At 39.9% G+C, this 16857-nt stretch overlaps 2 protein-coding genes across 4 annotated transcripts in view; one reads left to right on the top strand and one right to left on the bottom strand.

Moving 5' to 3' along the window:
* Positions 1–767, bottom strand: part of LOC138967075 (adenosine 3'-phospho 5'-phosphosulfate transporter 2-like) — a 16390-nt gene extending 15623 nt beyond the window's left edge. For 2 of the 3 annotated variants that reach the window (XM_070339555.1, XM_070339554.1), the window contains exon 1: positions 681–767. The gene's annotated coding sequence lies outside the window, so the exon portion shown is untranslated. The remainder of the gene's footprint in view (positions 1–680) is intronic. The other variant, XM_070339556.1, reaches the window with a different exon arrangement.
* On the top strand, positions 718–16857 carry LOC138967073 (THO complex subunit 1-like). Its single transcript, XM_070339551.1, has 20 exons — positions 718–856; positions 1698–1771; positions 2184–2244; positions 5179–5245; positions 6246–6364; positions 6743–6791; positions 7103–7198; positions 8375–8448; positions 9240–9298; positions 9430–9538; positions 9933–10061; positions 10276–10376; positions 10683–10800; positions 11332–11432; positions 12088–12219; positions 13268–13351; positions 13774–13921; positions 14557–14659; positions 15813–15991; positions 16249–16857. Exons 1-20 carry the CDS (start codon positions 806–808, stop codon positions 16345–16347), a joined length of 1953 nt encoding a protein of 650 aa, XP_070195652.1. The 5' UTR covers positions 718–805; the 3' UTR covers positions 16348–16857.

Below are 16857 nucleotides of genomic sequence, written 5' to 3'. Positions count from 1 at the left end.
CTGTTTAAAAAAAAAAGTGTTACTTTTAGACAGGCTCCACTGTTTAAACCTTAATCTTGCTTCATAAAGAATCATAGTCACCTTCTTCTTCTTCTTCCTAATTAGATGCCCAGGGTCAACGTTCTGACTATTTATGGCGCTTTGGAGGTTTGGGAGGAAAAGATTTTTTTTTAATAATTTTAAATTTAAAAAAAGAAGAAAGAAAGAAAGAAAATACTAATTTTGCAGGAAAAGGGCAGACACAAATCATAACAGGTGATAACTTTGTGCATTCCCTTTTCACCTGTAACATGAGAATTCTATTATCCATAACCCATGTGTCATTAATTTATTAAACAAAACTGTTGACTTGTAAACATTCGTTGGAGAGTATCGTGGAAGTTGATGTATCCAGCGATCAGTGAAAGTATTACAACCAACGGGCACATATGCCATCCTATGCATAACTTTCATAACGAGCACTTCTTGATCTTGATCTTGATAAATAACGCCAACAGGTCCCAAACTTGGGAATGTTCGTTGGCGGACATGCATCATGCATGTGACGTGTACTGTGTGTGTTTGTTTGTGTGTGTGTGTGTGTGTGTCACTGTGTGTGTGTGTGTGTGTGTGTCACTGTGTGTGTGTGTGTGTGTGTGTGCACTTATATTAGTTAAACAAATAGCATGTTCAATATTTACCTGAATGTATGCATCATGCTGTGCAGAACGTGAGGAAGAAGGCGAAAGTGAATCGATTGCAATCTAGTTGACACGTTTAAATACACTGTGAAGTACGTCATCAATCTCTGAGCTCATATAACAAGATGGCAGCCTCCGTGGAGTTCGAGTTTTCGGGTGCTTGTGTTGCATTTCAGGTATAAATGTTCGCAGCCAGTCAGGCTTGGGTTTCCGTTTAAACAAGAGGCATTCAAGTTGTTGTGTTTGTTTCTTCGTTGTTGTATTGTCTACAAGAAACTGTAAGGAACGCAAAAGGGAAATATCCCGGCCGGGTCTGCATCTTTGTCAGACACAATAACGATCGTTGACCATCAGTCCTCTGGCTACACCACAGAAGAATGGAGTTCCTACGACTATGGTTCAGTTTTATTCTCTCACTTCAGTGTTGTAAACTCAAAGGCCTTTTGACTGCATATATGCATGCATGTGTGTGTGTGTGTTTGTTTGTGTGTGTGTGTGTGTGTGTGTGTGTCACTGTGTGTGTGTGTGTGTCAGTGTCACTGTGTGTGTGTGTGTACCGTGTGTCACTGTCAGTGTGTGTGCCTCTGTGTGTGTATCTGCGGTACTATTTGTCTCCGAAACCCCCCGAAAGAATTGGAAGAAAAGTACACTATGGAATGCCTTTAATTACTGCCAAATCATTCTGTCTTTATAACCGTTAATTTTTGTATAAATGTACGACTTTGATCTCTTGGTGACACTATAGTATAGCTGTAATTAATTTTCAGAAGAATAAAATATTATTTTTGAAACACATACATGTGTTTTGCATGCTTCCCTCAGATGCTTTTCTGTTGCGTCTGCATAGCTGTGCTGTAAACTACATTTTGCTTTTCCTCCCCACATCCCCTTAAAAAAAATAAGAACAGTACGTCCTCTCTAAACAATAACATCTGTGTAAAACTAAAAGTCACTATAACTGTTTCAGTTGTACCAACACTTTTGGAAAGACAAATAAAATGTCAATGTTATTTGCAGGATACTGTCAAACAAGCAGCCGGCAACAGCGATGCATCACAGTGTTTCAGCTTTGTGGAAGCTTACAGCGGAAAGTAAGTCTGTAGCAATTACATCACTATTCAAATTGTGTTTGTGTGCAGTTCATTTCAGGAGTGCAAGTAATTCTTTTCTTCTTTTCCATGCTTCATAAAGTAAACAAAACATGTATTCTTGTTGATGAAAAACAGACGTGAGTTTTTGTCATGAGTAACGGCTAAAGCATACAAACTTTCTATTCTGTTAAAATTAAGTTACCGCAGTAAACAGCCAACAGGAATTTTGAATTTCTCTCTTCTCTTTTGTTTAGACAAGTGTGCAAGTTCTGCAAGTGCAACTTGTTGTTTACATTCAGTGAACTCTACATTCCTTATTAAGCTGAGCACCCTAGGCCCTGTTTGATCTTCAGTGGCTGAACACTGCCGTCTCCATGGGTAGAAACTGTGATAACTTATTTTGCATTTCCAGTGACCAAGAGAAAAAGGCTGCCCTTGACCAAGCCATGAGGGAGGTGCTGAGAAGTATGATTGTAAGTGTGACAATGCATTTTGCAAGGACCATACTTAATTTAGCAACATACAATGTAGTATAATACATACTGCTGGTAACTAGAATTTACATAGTACAGCAGTCCCTGCAATGTACGGCCCCCGGCGTGAGCGGACACCTGACATGTACGGACACATTTGCTCGGCACGGAGTGTTTTCCTTCTATATTTGCCCCCCCTTAAACGGACACCTGCAAAACGTGGACGCGGACACTCATTTTCGGTCCCAACAGCAGGTCATACCTCCAATGTACGGACAGACCATCGTCAAATGTTCACCACAACAAAGTCGATAACAGAGCAGTCCGGTGCTTGGTACAAAGATCACAGCCGCAATGGCGTGATGACAGCCACTGATAACTTGAGTGCAGTGTACCCATCAGGAGAGGGGGGGAGGGGGGGGGTAGTTTTGGTCAGGAGTGGAGTACATGCGAAGATGCCAACATGAAACTGCACTGTGCTCTTTATTCTTGTCTGTTGGACGTAAACAACAGAAACCACATGTACAGTCGATGAAGGTCCTGAGCGAAAGAGTGAAAAACGGCCACAGTTCTCAGCATCGTGTGTCTGTGTGTAACCTCTTTCATTGACAAGATACTCTTGTTTCCCCTCAGCCTTGACCAGTGAGTCGGTTGCCTAATCTGTGAACCCTTCAGTTGTCTTGCTTTGTCAAAAGTTACGACACAGTCAACTGGTTTTGCTCTGAGTGAACAGTGCAGCTGGCCTCTCTGGCCACAGCCCCAAACAGTACATGGCTGGAGGGAGTGAGAGAGAGAGGGAGGGGGGTGGAGGGGTAGCTGGCTAAACCCCAGTGTCCGGTGTCACTACATGTCAGCAGGAAGAGCATTGGAGAGAAATAGAGAGGTGTACTCTTCCACACAATTTCCAAGCATCAGTTGTCACGGCTTGGGGGCATTAGTGAGGGAGAGTGGGAGCTGTGTTATGTACTGTGTATTTCCGACTGAAGAGTGAAAAGTCACTGCCATGCCACATGATCGGCATGCAGTCAATAAAGCCAGACAAGAAGAAAATAAATTACATGACTATGACATGCAGCTCTATCTGCTGCTATTTCTTCAAACTGGTTTTCAAGCTTATTCTTTCAAAGCATCTGCACACGCTCCTCTGTGCTGTGTTTGTGTGGCTGCTTTCGTATGTCAGTGCATGGTGAGTGTGTTCACTGCCTTGAGGATTTATTTTATCTCTTCTTTTCAACACTTTTCATACAAATCATTTTTACAGAACATTTAAAGAAGTATTAGGAGTTTATTGTTATTGTTTAGTAGCCACAAGAAGTGATTAGCATAGACTCAATCCTGTTGTTTGTGTGTCTCTGTGTGAATGTATGGCGGAGGGGGTGGTGTGGTCACCCCTCCCGTGACCGGACACCTGCAATGTACGGACAGTTTTGCTATGGCCCAAGGGTGTCCGTTCATGAGAGGGACTGCTGTACAGTCAAACCTGCCCTCGTGACCACCTCTTAACCCTTAGGCTGGTTGCCACGACATATGTCGCGCTACTTTACGTATACTGTCACCTGGTTGTCATGTCACCTGGTTGTCACAACATATGTCGCGCTACTGGCTCAGTCTGTTTGGTCGGTTCCGATTACCTCCCATGGCTGCGAAAACCTATATGACCGTTTTTTGTTATTTTTCTCTCTGTTATTGTTAATTCACCAGTGGCTATGTAACATGTGTTACAGAATTGCACCAGTGTAAGGGTTAATAACGACAAACTGACCAAAACGACCACCCAAATGAATGACAGAAGACTTTTTTGTTCATATATAATTCACTTTTCCATAGTGACCACCTCTCTATAACGACCTTTTTTGGTCAGTCCCATGGGTAGTCGATATAGACAGGGTTAACTGTACATGCATGTAATTGTATGCATAACTTGGTTTTCACACTACAATTTTGTGATGTTTTGGGTCAGGTAATGGAAGTGCTTTTTTTCAACTATTTGACTTGCGAAACACAAGGGAGATTAAAACAACACATCAACAAGTCGCGTAAGGCGAAATTACTACATTTAGTCAAGCTGTGGAACTCACAGAATGAAATTGAACGTAGTCCGCCGCTAGTGCAAAAGGCAGTGAAAGTGACGAGCCTGTTTGGCGCGGTAGCAGTTGCGCTGTGCTTCATAGCACGCTTTACTGTACCTCTCTTCGTTTTAACTTTCTGAGCGTGTTTTTAATCCAAACATATCATATCTATATGTTTTTGGAATCAGGAACCGACAAGGAATAAGATGAAAGTGTTTTTGAATTGATTTCGAAAATTTAATTTTGATCATAATTTTTAATTTTTTTAAGTTTCAGAGCTTGTTTTTACTCCAAATATAACATATTTATATGTTTTTGGAATCGGAAAATGATGAAGAATAAGATGAACGTAAATTTGGATCGTTTTATAAAAAAAATTTTTTTTTTACAATTTTCAGATTTTTAATGACCAAAGTCATTAATTAATTTTTAAGCCACCAAGCTGAAATGCAATACCGAAGTCCGGCCTTCGTCGAAGATTGCTTTGCCAAAATTTCAATCAATTTGATTGAAAAATGAGGGTGTGACAGTGCCGCCTCAACTTTTACAAAAAGCCGGATATGACGTCATCAAAGACATTTATCGAAAAAAGGAAAAAAACTTCCGGGGATATCATACCCAGGAACTCTCATGTAAAATTTCATAAAGATCGGTCCAGTAGTTTACTCTGAATCGCTCTACACACACACACATACACACATACACCATGACCCTCGTCTCGATTCCCCCTCTAGGTTAAAACATTTAGTCAAACCTTGACTAAATGTAAAAATCAGAAGGGCAACTTTTCTGGTTGTAGTTTGTACCATTCATGTGTGTTTCAGCCAATTTCATATTCATACTACAAGCATTGTTCTGATTACAGGTCTTTGATCAAGGATGTGAAGAATATAAAAAGCTGATTGGAATGGCTGTTGATGCGGTCACCAAAGGTACAGGGCATTGAATGTATTCTAATATAATTTAAACAGGGGACAGAATAAGAGATAAATAGAGAATACTACATAGTTTGCTGTGTCATACCAGATTTACACGAGTGGATTTTTTAGATATTGAACTGCGAGCGAAAGCGAGCTGTTCACTATTTGAAAAAACAACGAGTGTAAATCTGATACATGCAATCTATTACGTCAAAGCAAAGAAACGTCACTCTGAAAGTGGCGTGACGTGTTAGTTCTAAATAATCATCGAGGGTAATTAGCGAGCGCAATTTTTTTTTCTATAACGACATTTGTCTCGGTGACTTTGGCATCATAAGCAGTGGAAAAACAGGTCCCTGCTCCCTGCCAGACTTGCTTGACATGACCTCATGTACATGATATACACACGTGTGATTTGAACGATTATTATCTCACGAGTGTCTCTCACACGTATGTAGGATAAAGTCATATCTCAGAGTGAGTGTGTTGCATCAGAGGTAAAAGGATGGTGGGGGAAAAGAGAGAGATTAAGAGGAAAAGGCATGTTTAAAAATACTTGAGGGGAATGTAATAAGAGATGAGCAAACTTATGAACTTAAACCGCTGGTTTGGAAAGTAAGAGTGCCATGTGCACAGTATTTAAAAAAAAAATCAAAACTCACTGTTTTGGGTACAAATTAGATTGTTCTCCCTTGTGGCATGCAATACAATGTACATGTTCCATTTTGGCTGTTCTGATTTTTTGTCGATTTTAGTATAGCTTTTGTGAATTTGATTTTTGGGGGGTGTTTGTGTTGTAGGTTCCACTGTATAGACACTACCACATGTAACATCAATCTGTTTGCTGAATATGGTCTGTTTGCTGAATAAGGTATGGGAATGGATAAACGACCTCATCACAAAGAACTGCACTCAAACGCATCTGCCGAGAAGTATAGGAAAACCGCTTGTTGAATTAATGAATGCCACCATGTCAATGGAAAACTTAACGCACCTTACTTTGATTGTGCAGAACTTTGCTCAGCCTCTACTCCATTTCTTATGCTGGCCGATGTTTTTGACATGATGGTGCTGGACGATTGTCAGGATATGTTTGACTTTGTTGAGGACCGTGTCTTAACTTGGAAATCAGTGAGTTCTTTTTGAAAATAAAAGGCATGCTTGGCACCCTGTATCATCTGTAGCTTACACAAATTTACAAATATTTTAATGACTGTTGAAGTACGCCTCTAAGCTTTTTTCTTGCTTTTTTTAGCAGTCAAGTGTTCTTTAGTCAACTTTAAATTGTTTGTTGGGGAGATATTTGATTTTAATTTTTAATTTTAAATCTGAATCAATGTGAAGATTAAAGGAATGAAAATTGACATGATGTCGAATGGTCATAATGTTGTGTGAAACTGAAAGGCAATAGTCAGCCTAGCACTTCGGGCACATCCTCTAGTTATTTCAGATTGCCTCTGTCTTTGTTGATACAACTTTTTCAAACAATCACTGCTTTTTGTTTTGCAGGAACCTTTCTTTGACGCTGGCAAGAACTACTTGCTTCGAATGTGCAATGGTGAGTTGCTGTAATTGTGGAGTGTTCTTCTGCTTCTCGATCGCTCAGACAGGGACTCAGGAACTTGTTGGAGTGTTCAAATTCAATGTTTGATAATAAATGACAAATTAGCAACCAATATACCGTCCTTTGACTTGTTCTGAATAGATTTAGTTGGGATTTAATTGCTTTCAGTTGATCCACATTTTATATCAACCCTAGAATAATTTTTTTTTTTATCTATCACTGTGTGTGTGTATGTTTTGCTTGGTGTTTTTGATTTTTGTGTACTTGATCTGCAGCAGCTCACTTGTCAATTTCTGTCCAAACAGATTTGATACGCCGCCTGTCCAAGTCGCAAAACACAGTGTTCTGCGGACGCATTCAGCTCTTTCTGTCCAGACTTTTTCCATTGTCAGAAAAATCAGGTTAGAGGCTTTTTCGTGTTTAGTGTCATGTGTTTATGCTGAAAATTGCACTATTCTGTGGTGGTGTTCTTGTAGTTGTGAAAGCTTGAAACAAAAACAGTCAAAAATGTTGATGCCGTTATAAATGTCAGGGTCAGCTGGATAGTCATTATTTAAAAAGTGAATGTCTTTATTCTTTTTAATTTTAATGCCTTTGCTTTTAAAGGCACAGTAAGCCTCCCGTAAACCATCACAGATACTGTCAGGCTTTTACACACAGTACAAACACCCTTCCATTTGAACGCTCACCAAACGGGAACATCCAAGGTGCCCTACGTAAAGAGCGAGCAATTTTTAAAGAATTAATTTTGCGGATTGTCTCAGAGACAATCAGACCGTGGTGCGTTTTGGCGCTAGACCTAACTTTTAAAATCTAAATAATTAACTGACAGCTTGTTACACAAACATTCTTAAATCATAAAAGAAATCTTTTTTCATCAAGACAAGATCAGTACAATTCGAAGTTTTAAAAGTTTGAAAAAAGAAACGCCCGAAAGCAGGGTCACGCAAGGCGTAGCAGACGACGGTTTATGCCTATCGCCAGTTTCTCTGAACGGTCAAAAGCCATCGCGAGAGTTCTTGTGAACCACAGCCGTTTGTTTCGTGCATAGTCAGAGGTACATAATAACGTGCTATTGCAGATAAGCTCACAGCGAGTCGCATTCAAATTACTAACTGACGACTGCATTGAGAAAAAGGGAAACTGGATCACACGGGTTCACGATGGCTCAGGGGTAAGATAAACCACGCAAAAATAAATTCTTTGAAAATTGCTCGCTCTTTACGGAGGGCACCTAGGATGTTCTCAAGTGGTGAGTGTTTAAATGAAAGGGTGTTTGTACTGTGTGTAAAAGCCTGACAGTATCTGTGATGGTTGACGGGAGGCTTACTGTGCCTTTAATAACTATTCCTTTGTTTCTTTAAACAAAAACAGAAGCTCATTTGCATTTCAGCATTAGCTGATAAATTATTAGGATAATACATTTTTGTGTTGTAATTTGTGTTTTATTTTATATTTAGCCTGGTCTTTTGATACATGATTATTAGGTTAATAAATGTCTGAGTTCTAATATTTATTTATTTTTTTTTTTAGCCTGTGCTTTTGATACATAATTGCTTTGTGTCATCCTGTTCTAGCCCTGAACTTAATGAGTCAGTTCAACCTGGAAAACATCACAGTGTTCGCCTCACAAAGCTCTGATGCCAAAGCTGTAAGTTCAAACACATGTGTAATGGATAAACATGCATAAAGACTCACAATAAACATCACAGTGTTAGCCTCACAAAGCTCTGATGCCAAAGCTGTAAGTTCAAACACATGTGTAATGGATAAACATGCATAAAGACTCGCATACCGTTGCCAACATGCACAGGTGTTCCCCTGCTTTAGAACACTTGTATTGGATAAACTGTGCATACAGGTACACATTCTGTTGCCAATATACACAGGTGTTCCCCTGCTTTAGAACACTTGTATTGGATAAACTGTGCATACAGGTACACATTCTGTTGCCAATATACACAGGTGTTCCCCTGCTTTAGAATTGTACTTGGTAAACAGGAATATAGGTACACGTTCTGTTGCCAACATGCACCTAAGATAATTAACATCTTATGAAAACATAATGGAGATCTGTACAGCAAGTGTGTTATTTTGTACAGCAAGAACTCTCTTAGTATTACTAAGCATTTTAATTCAGTGTCTGGGGAGTTGAAATACTCAGTATTGCATCGGCTAAATGTTGAGAATGGTCACTCTTGTGTAATGCAGGGTGTATTGTCACATTCTGTATGCGAGTTGCAATAAGCATGGCTTTTATTGTAAGAATTTTCTTGGGAACAGTGGAAAGACCTAAAAAAAAATCTGAGAAAATCAGATCTTAAAAAGGAGAAAGTCTTAAAATTGAGGTAAATTTATGAAGTTTATAAACATAAAATGAGAAACAGGGTCTCAAAATGTGGGTTCCACTGTATCTTAAGTATTTTCCTGTTAATTTTGCAGTCAGAGTCTGCCATCAAACAGGAGAAAATGGAAGTGGAGGATGGAGGAAAAGATGCTAGGTGAGTTTTGACTCTGTACAATAGATACAAAAGAGTGTGATTAATGCTGTGTTGTACTTTACTTACACCATTGCTTTGTCAGTGTTTCAAGGCCTAATTGTTAATGTTCTGTGTATTGCTATATTTTGCAGTGCTCTTCTCATTGACTACAACTTGTATCGCAAGTTCTGGTCCCTGCAAGACTACTTCCGCAAGCCTGTTCAATGTTATGACAAGGCGGCCTGGAGAGCCTTTGCTATGGTGGGTTTGATCTATCTATAGATTCTTTACCATTGGGCTAAAGTATCTGTGTGTAAATATGCTATTTCTGTTACAACAAGAAAGACTTAGTATAAAAGTGTATGTGTTGAGATTAAAAGTTATTGAATGGCTACTTAATCTCATTCACAAGGAATTGAAGAAAGCTCACTCGTCAAGAATTCACACAGACACACATGGTCACACAGATGTATTTTTGGTCCACCAACACACGCACACATACACACACACACACACACACCTGTGAACAGACGATGAACTTTATGCATAACTTACACCATGATCTCACTGCTAATTGCTCGAACAATGCAACCATGCTTAACACTTGTATCTTTACATGTGACTTGAAAAGAAATTATTGGTCTTTGTGTTTCAGTACTCTGACGAAGTACTAAACGCTTTCATGAGCTGCAAACTGGACGACATGCTATCACAAAGAAAGATACTGGCAAGAAGGGATGACCACACCACAAACTTCTTCGCCAAATACCTCACCAGTGAAAAGGTACCTCCTGTCTTCTTGTATTAAAATGTCAAGAACTGTAAAGGCTTCTCTCGAAAATGGAGTACAGTGGAACCACCACCACCCCCCCCCCCCCCCCCTCAATTCTGCTAATTTTTCTCCTTTTATATTAGACCTTATTTATTTGTGAACATATGTATTGTAACATTTTGTTATGTATATGGAGTTAATATTTTGGTGTGTGTGTGTGTTTCAGCTGCTGGATCTGCAGCTATCAGACAGCAACTTCCGACGTTACGTTCTGGTTCAGTTTCTCATCCTCTTTCAGTATCTTACCTCCACTGTCAGGTTTAAAGGGTAAGCACTTTTTAAAGCTGTCTTTCATTCAACAGGGAGGACGTCATTGCTGTCCAACTATTAGTTCTCTCTGTTTTTGTCTTTTTTGTCTGACTAACTATATTTGAGTGTCTGTGTCTGTGTGTGCGTGTCTCTCTCTGTCTGTCATTCTCTCTGTCTGTCAGTCCTTTTTCCTGACCATAGACCATCCATTTGTCATCCAAGTTATGAAGGATCTAGGTGGATTTCTTGTGTCTGCTTATTTTGATTTGCGAATTTGCTAGCTTCATGATGAAGAGAATGACTTGAACATTGTTTTGTTGACAGGGCTACACAGGTGCTGAGTGAGGAGCAGACAAACTGGGTGAAGGCGTCAGAGGAGAAAGTGTATCAGCTCATCCGTGAAACGCCGCCCGCCGGCGACAAGTTTGCTGACATTGTCAAGGTAGGATGAACCTGTATGCTGTTGTGGAATTTTGTGTTTGTGTGTGTGTGCGTGCAAGCGTGCATGTGTGTTCAAGCGTGCATGTGTGTTCAAGCGTGCATGACATTGTGTGTTCAAGCGTGCATGTGTGTTCAAGCGTGCATGCATGTGTGTGTGTTTTTGTTGTTGAAAGTGTTTCATATTTTAGCCTGTCATAAACACACACACGCACATACACTTATCTATCTCATGCTGCGTACACACAGGAACATAAGCAGGAATATGTAATATTGTCCCTCTCAGCACACATGCAGTCATTCGCACACACACACATAAAACACAGACAGGCACATCTTACACACACAGACACACGCATAAGCACAGACATATGCAGAGGCGAAAGAGATTTAAATCCAAAACAAGAACCACAATTATCCATGCTAATAAAAATTACACATGTCCATTCAATTCTTGATGGAGAAAACTTGAGTGCATTTATGTTTGTGTCTGTTCTTAGTTGATCTGAACTATATCATAGACATGCATTTTCAGCATGTATTGCAAAGGGAAGAACACTGGAACAACTGGAAGAATGAGGGCTGTCCCAGCTATGAACGAGCGAAAGCCAAGGATGCACCCAAGCCCAAAAGCAGGTGAGACAGGAATGAGTAGCAGTACTGTGTGACTTAACGCCCAGTGAAAGGACAGTTTGATGTATATCAGCTACTTGCAAACTTGATTTGAATAATTGAAGGGCAGAGCGGAATATGATTAATGCTGATTATGATGAATGTTGGAAAAGATCAAGATTTCAACATATTGAAATAGACGATGTTCGAAAATAACTCTGTTGGCTTTGTATGGGCTTTAAAAGAGTGAATATTCTTGTTTTTATTGAGGCAAACTTTTCCATGTGACATTATACAGGCCAGTCACTAACGAGCGATGTGTCTGAAACATAAGGAGCATGTGTGGAAAGTTCGCCACAATAAACAATAAAAGCAGGAGTATAGTGTATTCATGCTTTCACAACCCATTCAAACCCAACAAGTTCGTCGATTCTCTTTCAGCTGCCTTGCGCAGGATTGACAAAGTGTCTGGTGCTTGTTTGCACATTTGTGTTTGTAAACATGTGTTTGTGTTTGTAAACGTGGGTGAGTGTGTTTGCATGTAAACATGTGTGAGTGTTAGTGTTTGTAAACCTGTGTGAGTGTTTGTGTTTGTAAACATATGTGAGTGTGAGCATAAGGAATCAACTGTTGTGTATCTGTATTTGTACAACTGTTTGTCAACAACTTGTTGTTTCAGACCAAAGCGGAGACGAATAGGCGAGGATCTCCAGGGAGGTGGGGGCAAAATAATCAAGATGGGCAGCGCAGAGCTCACACGCCTCTGGAACCTCAACCCCGACAACATGGAGGCCTGCCGATCAGAGAAACGGTATGCATACACTGATTAGCGTCACTTTGATCAATTTCTTCCACTGTGGTTATTTTGAGGCATATGCAGGCATGGGAATTGTCCGCCAAATGGCGGATTTCCGCCGAATTTTTTTTTTGTTCCGCCGAAAATGCAAAAGTGTCCGCCGAAAAAATAAAGGGGGGAGGCACACAAAAAAAGCACCGGTTACTTTGGCCTTTGCGCAAAAGCCCGCGAAAACTTTCCGTACTTTGTTCACGCACCGCTACCGCCCGCCTCAGTTATTGAACTTTTATGTTTGAAAGTAAACCAGATTGCAGAGATTGTGTTACAAGTTACATTTTCCTGTTTGTCTCAACAGATCAATTTTTTTACAAATTTAAACCATATATAATACATGTATATATTTTTTTCTTCAAAAAAGCAAAAATTGGTACATTTTTGTACTAAAAACTCTGATTCTAAAAACAGAATTTAATGGCAAACTTGGAGCTCAGATGACACCAGATTGCACCATCTGGGTTCTTTGGAGAAAAAATTTTCCGGGGGGGCATGCCCCCGGACCCCCCTAGTAAGGCTAGGCGCTTCGCGCCGTCGACTTGACGCTTTGCGTCTTCAGTTATAAATTTTCCGCCTTTTTTACAATTTTTAATTCCCATGCCTGCATATGGTTTTGAATCTGTTTACAGATACGGGGCAAGCTGTGGTTGTGCTGATTTTAAGATTCAGCTTTTGTCGTGGAAAGCAGTTATGTTTAGCGAATGTCAAGTCAGGATTTCAAATGCTTCCTAATGTAAAGTAGTGTAAAGGAGGGTGTGCTTCCTTGAGGCAAGATCTGTTGAAAAACGAAGCTGCTGTTTTTACTTTTGAAGCAAAAAAGACCCCCCCCAAAAAGTACTTCACGCTGTGTTCTTCATGTTTTTCCTTCTCTACTTCATTTTAAGTCAATGGTGTGGCTTACCTTAGTTTTGGAATTGGTAATTTGCATTTTTATTATCATTCTATTTTTTTTTTTTTAATGTTTGTTATTTTGGTATACTGAAATGCACATTGGTTTTCAACATTTCAGAGAGTTCACGCCGACACTTGAAGAATTTTTTGCAAACGCCATTGAGCAGAATGACCCAGAGGCTATGGTCGAGGACCAATACAAGTAAGTCACACATTTCAGACCTGATTAATTCAAATGTCAATTGTGGGCTGTGGCAAACATTGTGAGCCTCCTCGTTTTGTTCATTATTACTTGTTATAAATGGAACTGCACCTTGATTTAGTCAAACTTCTTCACCTACTATTGGTTGTGTCATGTGGCAGATAGAGTTGTACTGCTTGTAACGACCATTTAAGGGACTGGTCAAAAGTGGTCTTTATAAAAAGTTTGTCTGTAAGGGAAGGTTAATAACACAGAGAGAAAAAAGCACAAAAAATTGTCGGGTATCTCTTCCGGTGGTTGTTGTTGGAAGGTGGTGGTTATTGAGAAATGGTCGCCAAGGCAGAATCAACTGTACTGTGAAATCTACTGTGTTTGAAAATGCCATTTGAAATTTCCTTTACTGCATGTTATTTGATCTGCAGAGACATTCACACCCAGAATTTCCAGTGGAAAGCATTACGACTGCTGGCACAGCGCTCACCGCACTTTTTCCTCAACACACACCAGCCTGCTATTCCATTACCCAAGTACCTGGATACCATGATCTCCAAAATAGCCAAAGAGATGCCTGTAAGTCACAGTTTCATTGTATGTTTGTGTGAAAACGATGACCTCAGATATGATTAAAAGAGCTTGCAAATAATCTGGATGCGAATGAGAGAGGCTATGAAATGTTTCTGTAAGGCAAAAAAAAAAAAAAGGTCTGTTTACGGTAACATAGGCCCAAAAAATAGGGTCGGTAGGTCGGGAATTTTTTTTTTTTCCCCCAAAAACCATATTTTTACGTTATTTTGCAAAAAAAACCAAATGATTTTTTTTCTTTCCCCCCCCCCCCCCCCCCCCCCAAATGCCAAAAAAAAGTATAGGGTCGCGCGAAAAAAATAGGGTCGGTCGGGTTACCATAAACAGACTATTTTATTTTTTTTGGCCTAATGATTCAGATGGCTTGGGTCTTGTTGCTGTTGTTGTTGTTTCCTTATTTGTCTTGTTTACGGATGCTGTGTTTGTGCAGTTGAACTTTTTTTTAGTTTGATCTTTAAACTTTTGTTTAAAGTAATGAGCTTGGATGTTTATCACATGTAATTGTTTTAACCAATCAGCTTATGATGGTTTATCAACAAGCAGATCTTACAAATAAAACTGCCAGCAATTTTTTTAGATTTTTCTTTTGCAAAGTTATTGAGTGAACAATGTGTGTGTTGCAGGCAAATGGAAACGAGGAGATGAAGACACAGGTAGGAGAGGAGGAAGAGGATGACATGAAGGAGACACAGGATGAGACAGAGACCGTGGAGGAGCAGGAACAAAGTAAGATGCATGTTTCTTTCTTTTCACTCTTTTTCTCATAACTTTGTGTGAATTCTAACAAAAAAATAAAGAACACAGTTTCTTGTGTTTGGATGCAGGTAGTCACTAAGTCAGTTGGGCATTATGTAGACATAAGTTTTTTGTGTGTAATTTTCGTGTACACTACATTGGGGTGTGCACGTAAAAGATCCCACGATTGACAAAAGGGTCTTTCCTGGCTAAATTGTATAGGCATAGATAAAAATGTCCACCAAAATACCCGTGTGACTTGGAATAATAGGCCGTGAGAAGTAGGATATGCGCCGAAATGGCTGCGATCTGCTGGCCGATGTGAATGCGTGATGTATTGTGTAAAAAAATTCCATCTCACACGGCATAAATAAATCCCTGCGCCTTTAATATGTGCGCGATATAAATCGCATAAAATAAGAATAAAAAAATAAATCCCTGCGCTTAGAACTGTACCCACGGAATACGCGCGATATAAGCCTCATATTGATTGATTGATTGATTTTTTCTTTCCTTGCGTTGACAGCCTCTGACTGCTTTTTGTTATGGTTCCAATTCCTTCTTTGAATTGCAGGAACCTGATACCAGTCTTCCTGTGTATATCAATGGTCTTCTCTCAATGCACTCTATGTTTACACTCTGCGTAACTAGTAAACAAATGTAACTGGTACACAATGCCTGTATATGCATGTAGTTAAGGATTTGGGCAGACTTGCCCTGTTTTTTTACACATGCAAGATTCATCCCTCTCTGTTGTCATCTCCCTTAATGTGTATTCTGTGTCTTCTCTCCCTTCGACTGACCTGGGATGATCTCTGTAGACGACTGCTTAGCCACTAAAACAGAATTTGTAGACACAGTGGTATCTTAGGTTTGTTTGCATGGGTAGTCAGTACAGTGTATTCTGTGTGAAGTTCATACCTCTCAACAGTTGTAGTATATCAGGGATATTGCTGGGAATTATTTTCTTCTGCAAATTTGCCACAATAGCCATCAAAGTGTGAGGAATTTTCAGAAATGTTAGGCAGTCGCGTCACCCTTCTCCCACCGTGAAAAAGTTGTTGGCAATTTGAAACGTTAAGGCCAACTGCCAATGCCAAACGTCATCCCTGTATATATACCTAATGCTTTTTTCCCCCTGCAGACAAGGAAGACGTGAATGAGGAGATCACGGAAGAACAGATGAAGGCTGTAGCAGAACTGCTGGGCGACAACTGGAAGAAACTGGCCTCAGAACTTCGCTTCTCTGGTGAAGACATCGCTGACTTTGAAGCACTGGGCACAGGGGAGTCGGCTGCTGCCAAGATGATCTTCTTGTGGCAGGTGTGTATTCAACAGTGTTTTGCTGTAGGTTTTGCAGGTGTGTATTCATACAACAGTGTATTGCTGAAGGTTAGTACTGTGATTAGCATTGCTTGCTGCTGGTGTTTAAATGAATTTTGAGATCTGAAGGAAGTTAAGAATCACTTAACTAAGTCACGAAGACAAGTTAAGCAATTCTTTTTAAATCAGGGTGTATTTAAAGGGGGGGTGGGGGGGTTCCACTGTACCTTGCTCTGATACTTAAATTGTTGTTACAGGATTCTGACCCGGAAAACACTGCTCCTGTTCTGCGTGATGCACTGAAGGAGATCGGACAACTGGCCATTGCTGAGTCTGTGTTTGGACCTTCCTCTTGATTCCTTCACTTCAGATTCGTCCTTGTCACATCTTGTCTGTAGTCCCGCATGGGTTTTGTTGCAAGTCTGAATTTGTTTGTGTAACATGTGAGGATGAACTTATATTTTTCAAAGATGGACGATTGCAGGACATATTTGTTTTGTACCTTTACAGGAACAAGGAAGAGATTGTGCATTTTGAAATTTTCAGTTTGGAATGTCGAGAGAGATAACCTAATGTTGTCACATGAGGCTGACTTGATAATTCATTATAGGTTGACTATATTCTTGTGCTTTTGCATAGAAAAGGAAGAGAATGAGTCTGTTTGGAAGGTTGATGGTGCATAGTTATCTGCTCTGAAAGTGATTAATATTCATATATACTTGGGGCGGTGCAGTCTTAAAGCAAGTTTCCATCATTTTTGAGAATGGTGTGTATGTATGTGTATATGTATGCATGTGTGCATGCACTGTTGTTCAGGATATGTGTAAAATATGCATATGCATCATTAAATGTGCTTTAAAATTCAA

This window comes from Littorina saxatilis, linkage group LG5 (genome assembly GCF_037325665.1).
Source record: "Littorina saxatilis isolate snail1 linkage group LG5, US_GU_Lsax_2.0, whole genome shotgun sequence".
NCBI classification, from domain to species: domain Eukaryota; kingdom Metazoa; phylum Mollusca; class Gastropoda; order Littorinimorpha; family Littorinidae; genus Littorina; species Littorina saxatilis.
This window is presented reverse-complemented; position numbering and strand designations above follow the sequence as displayed.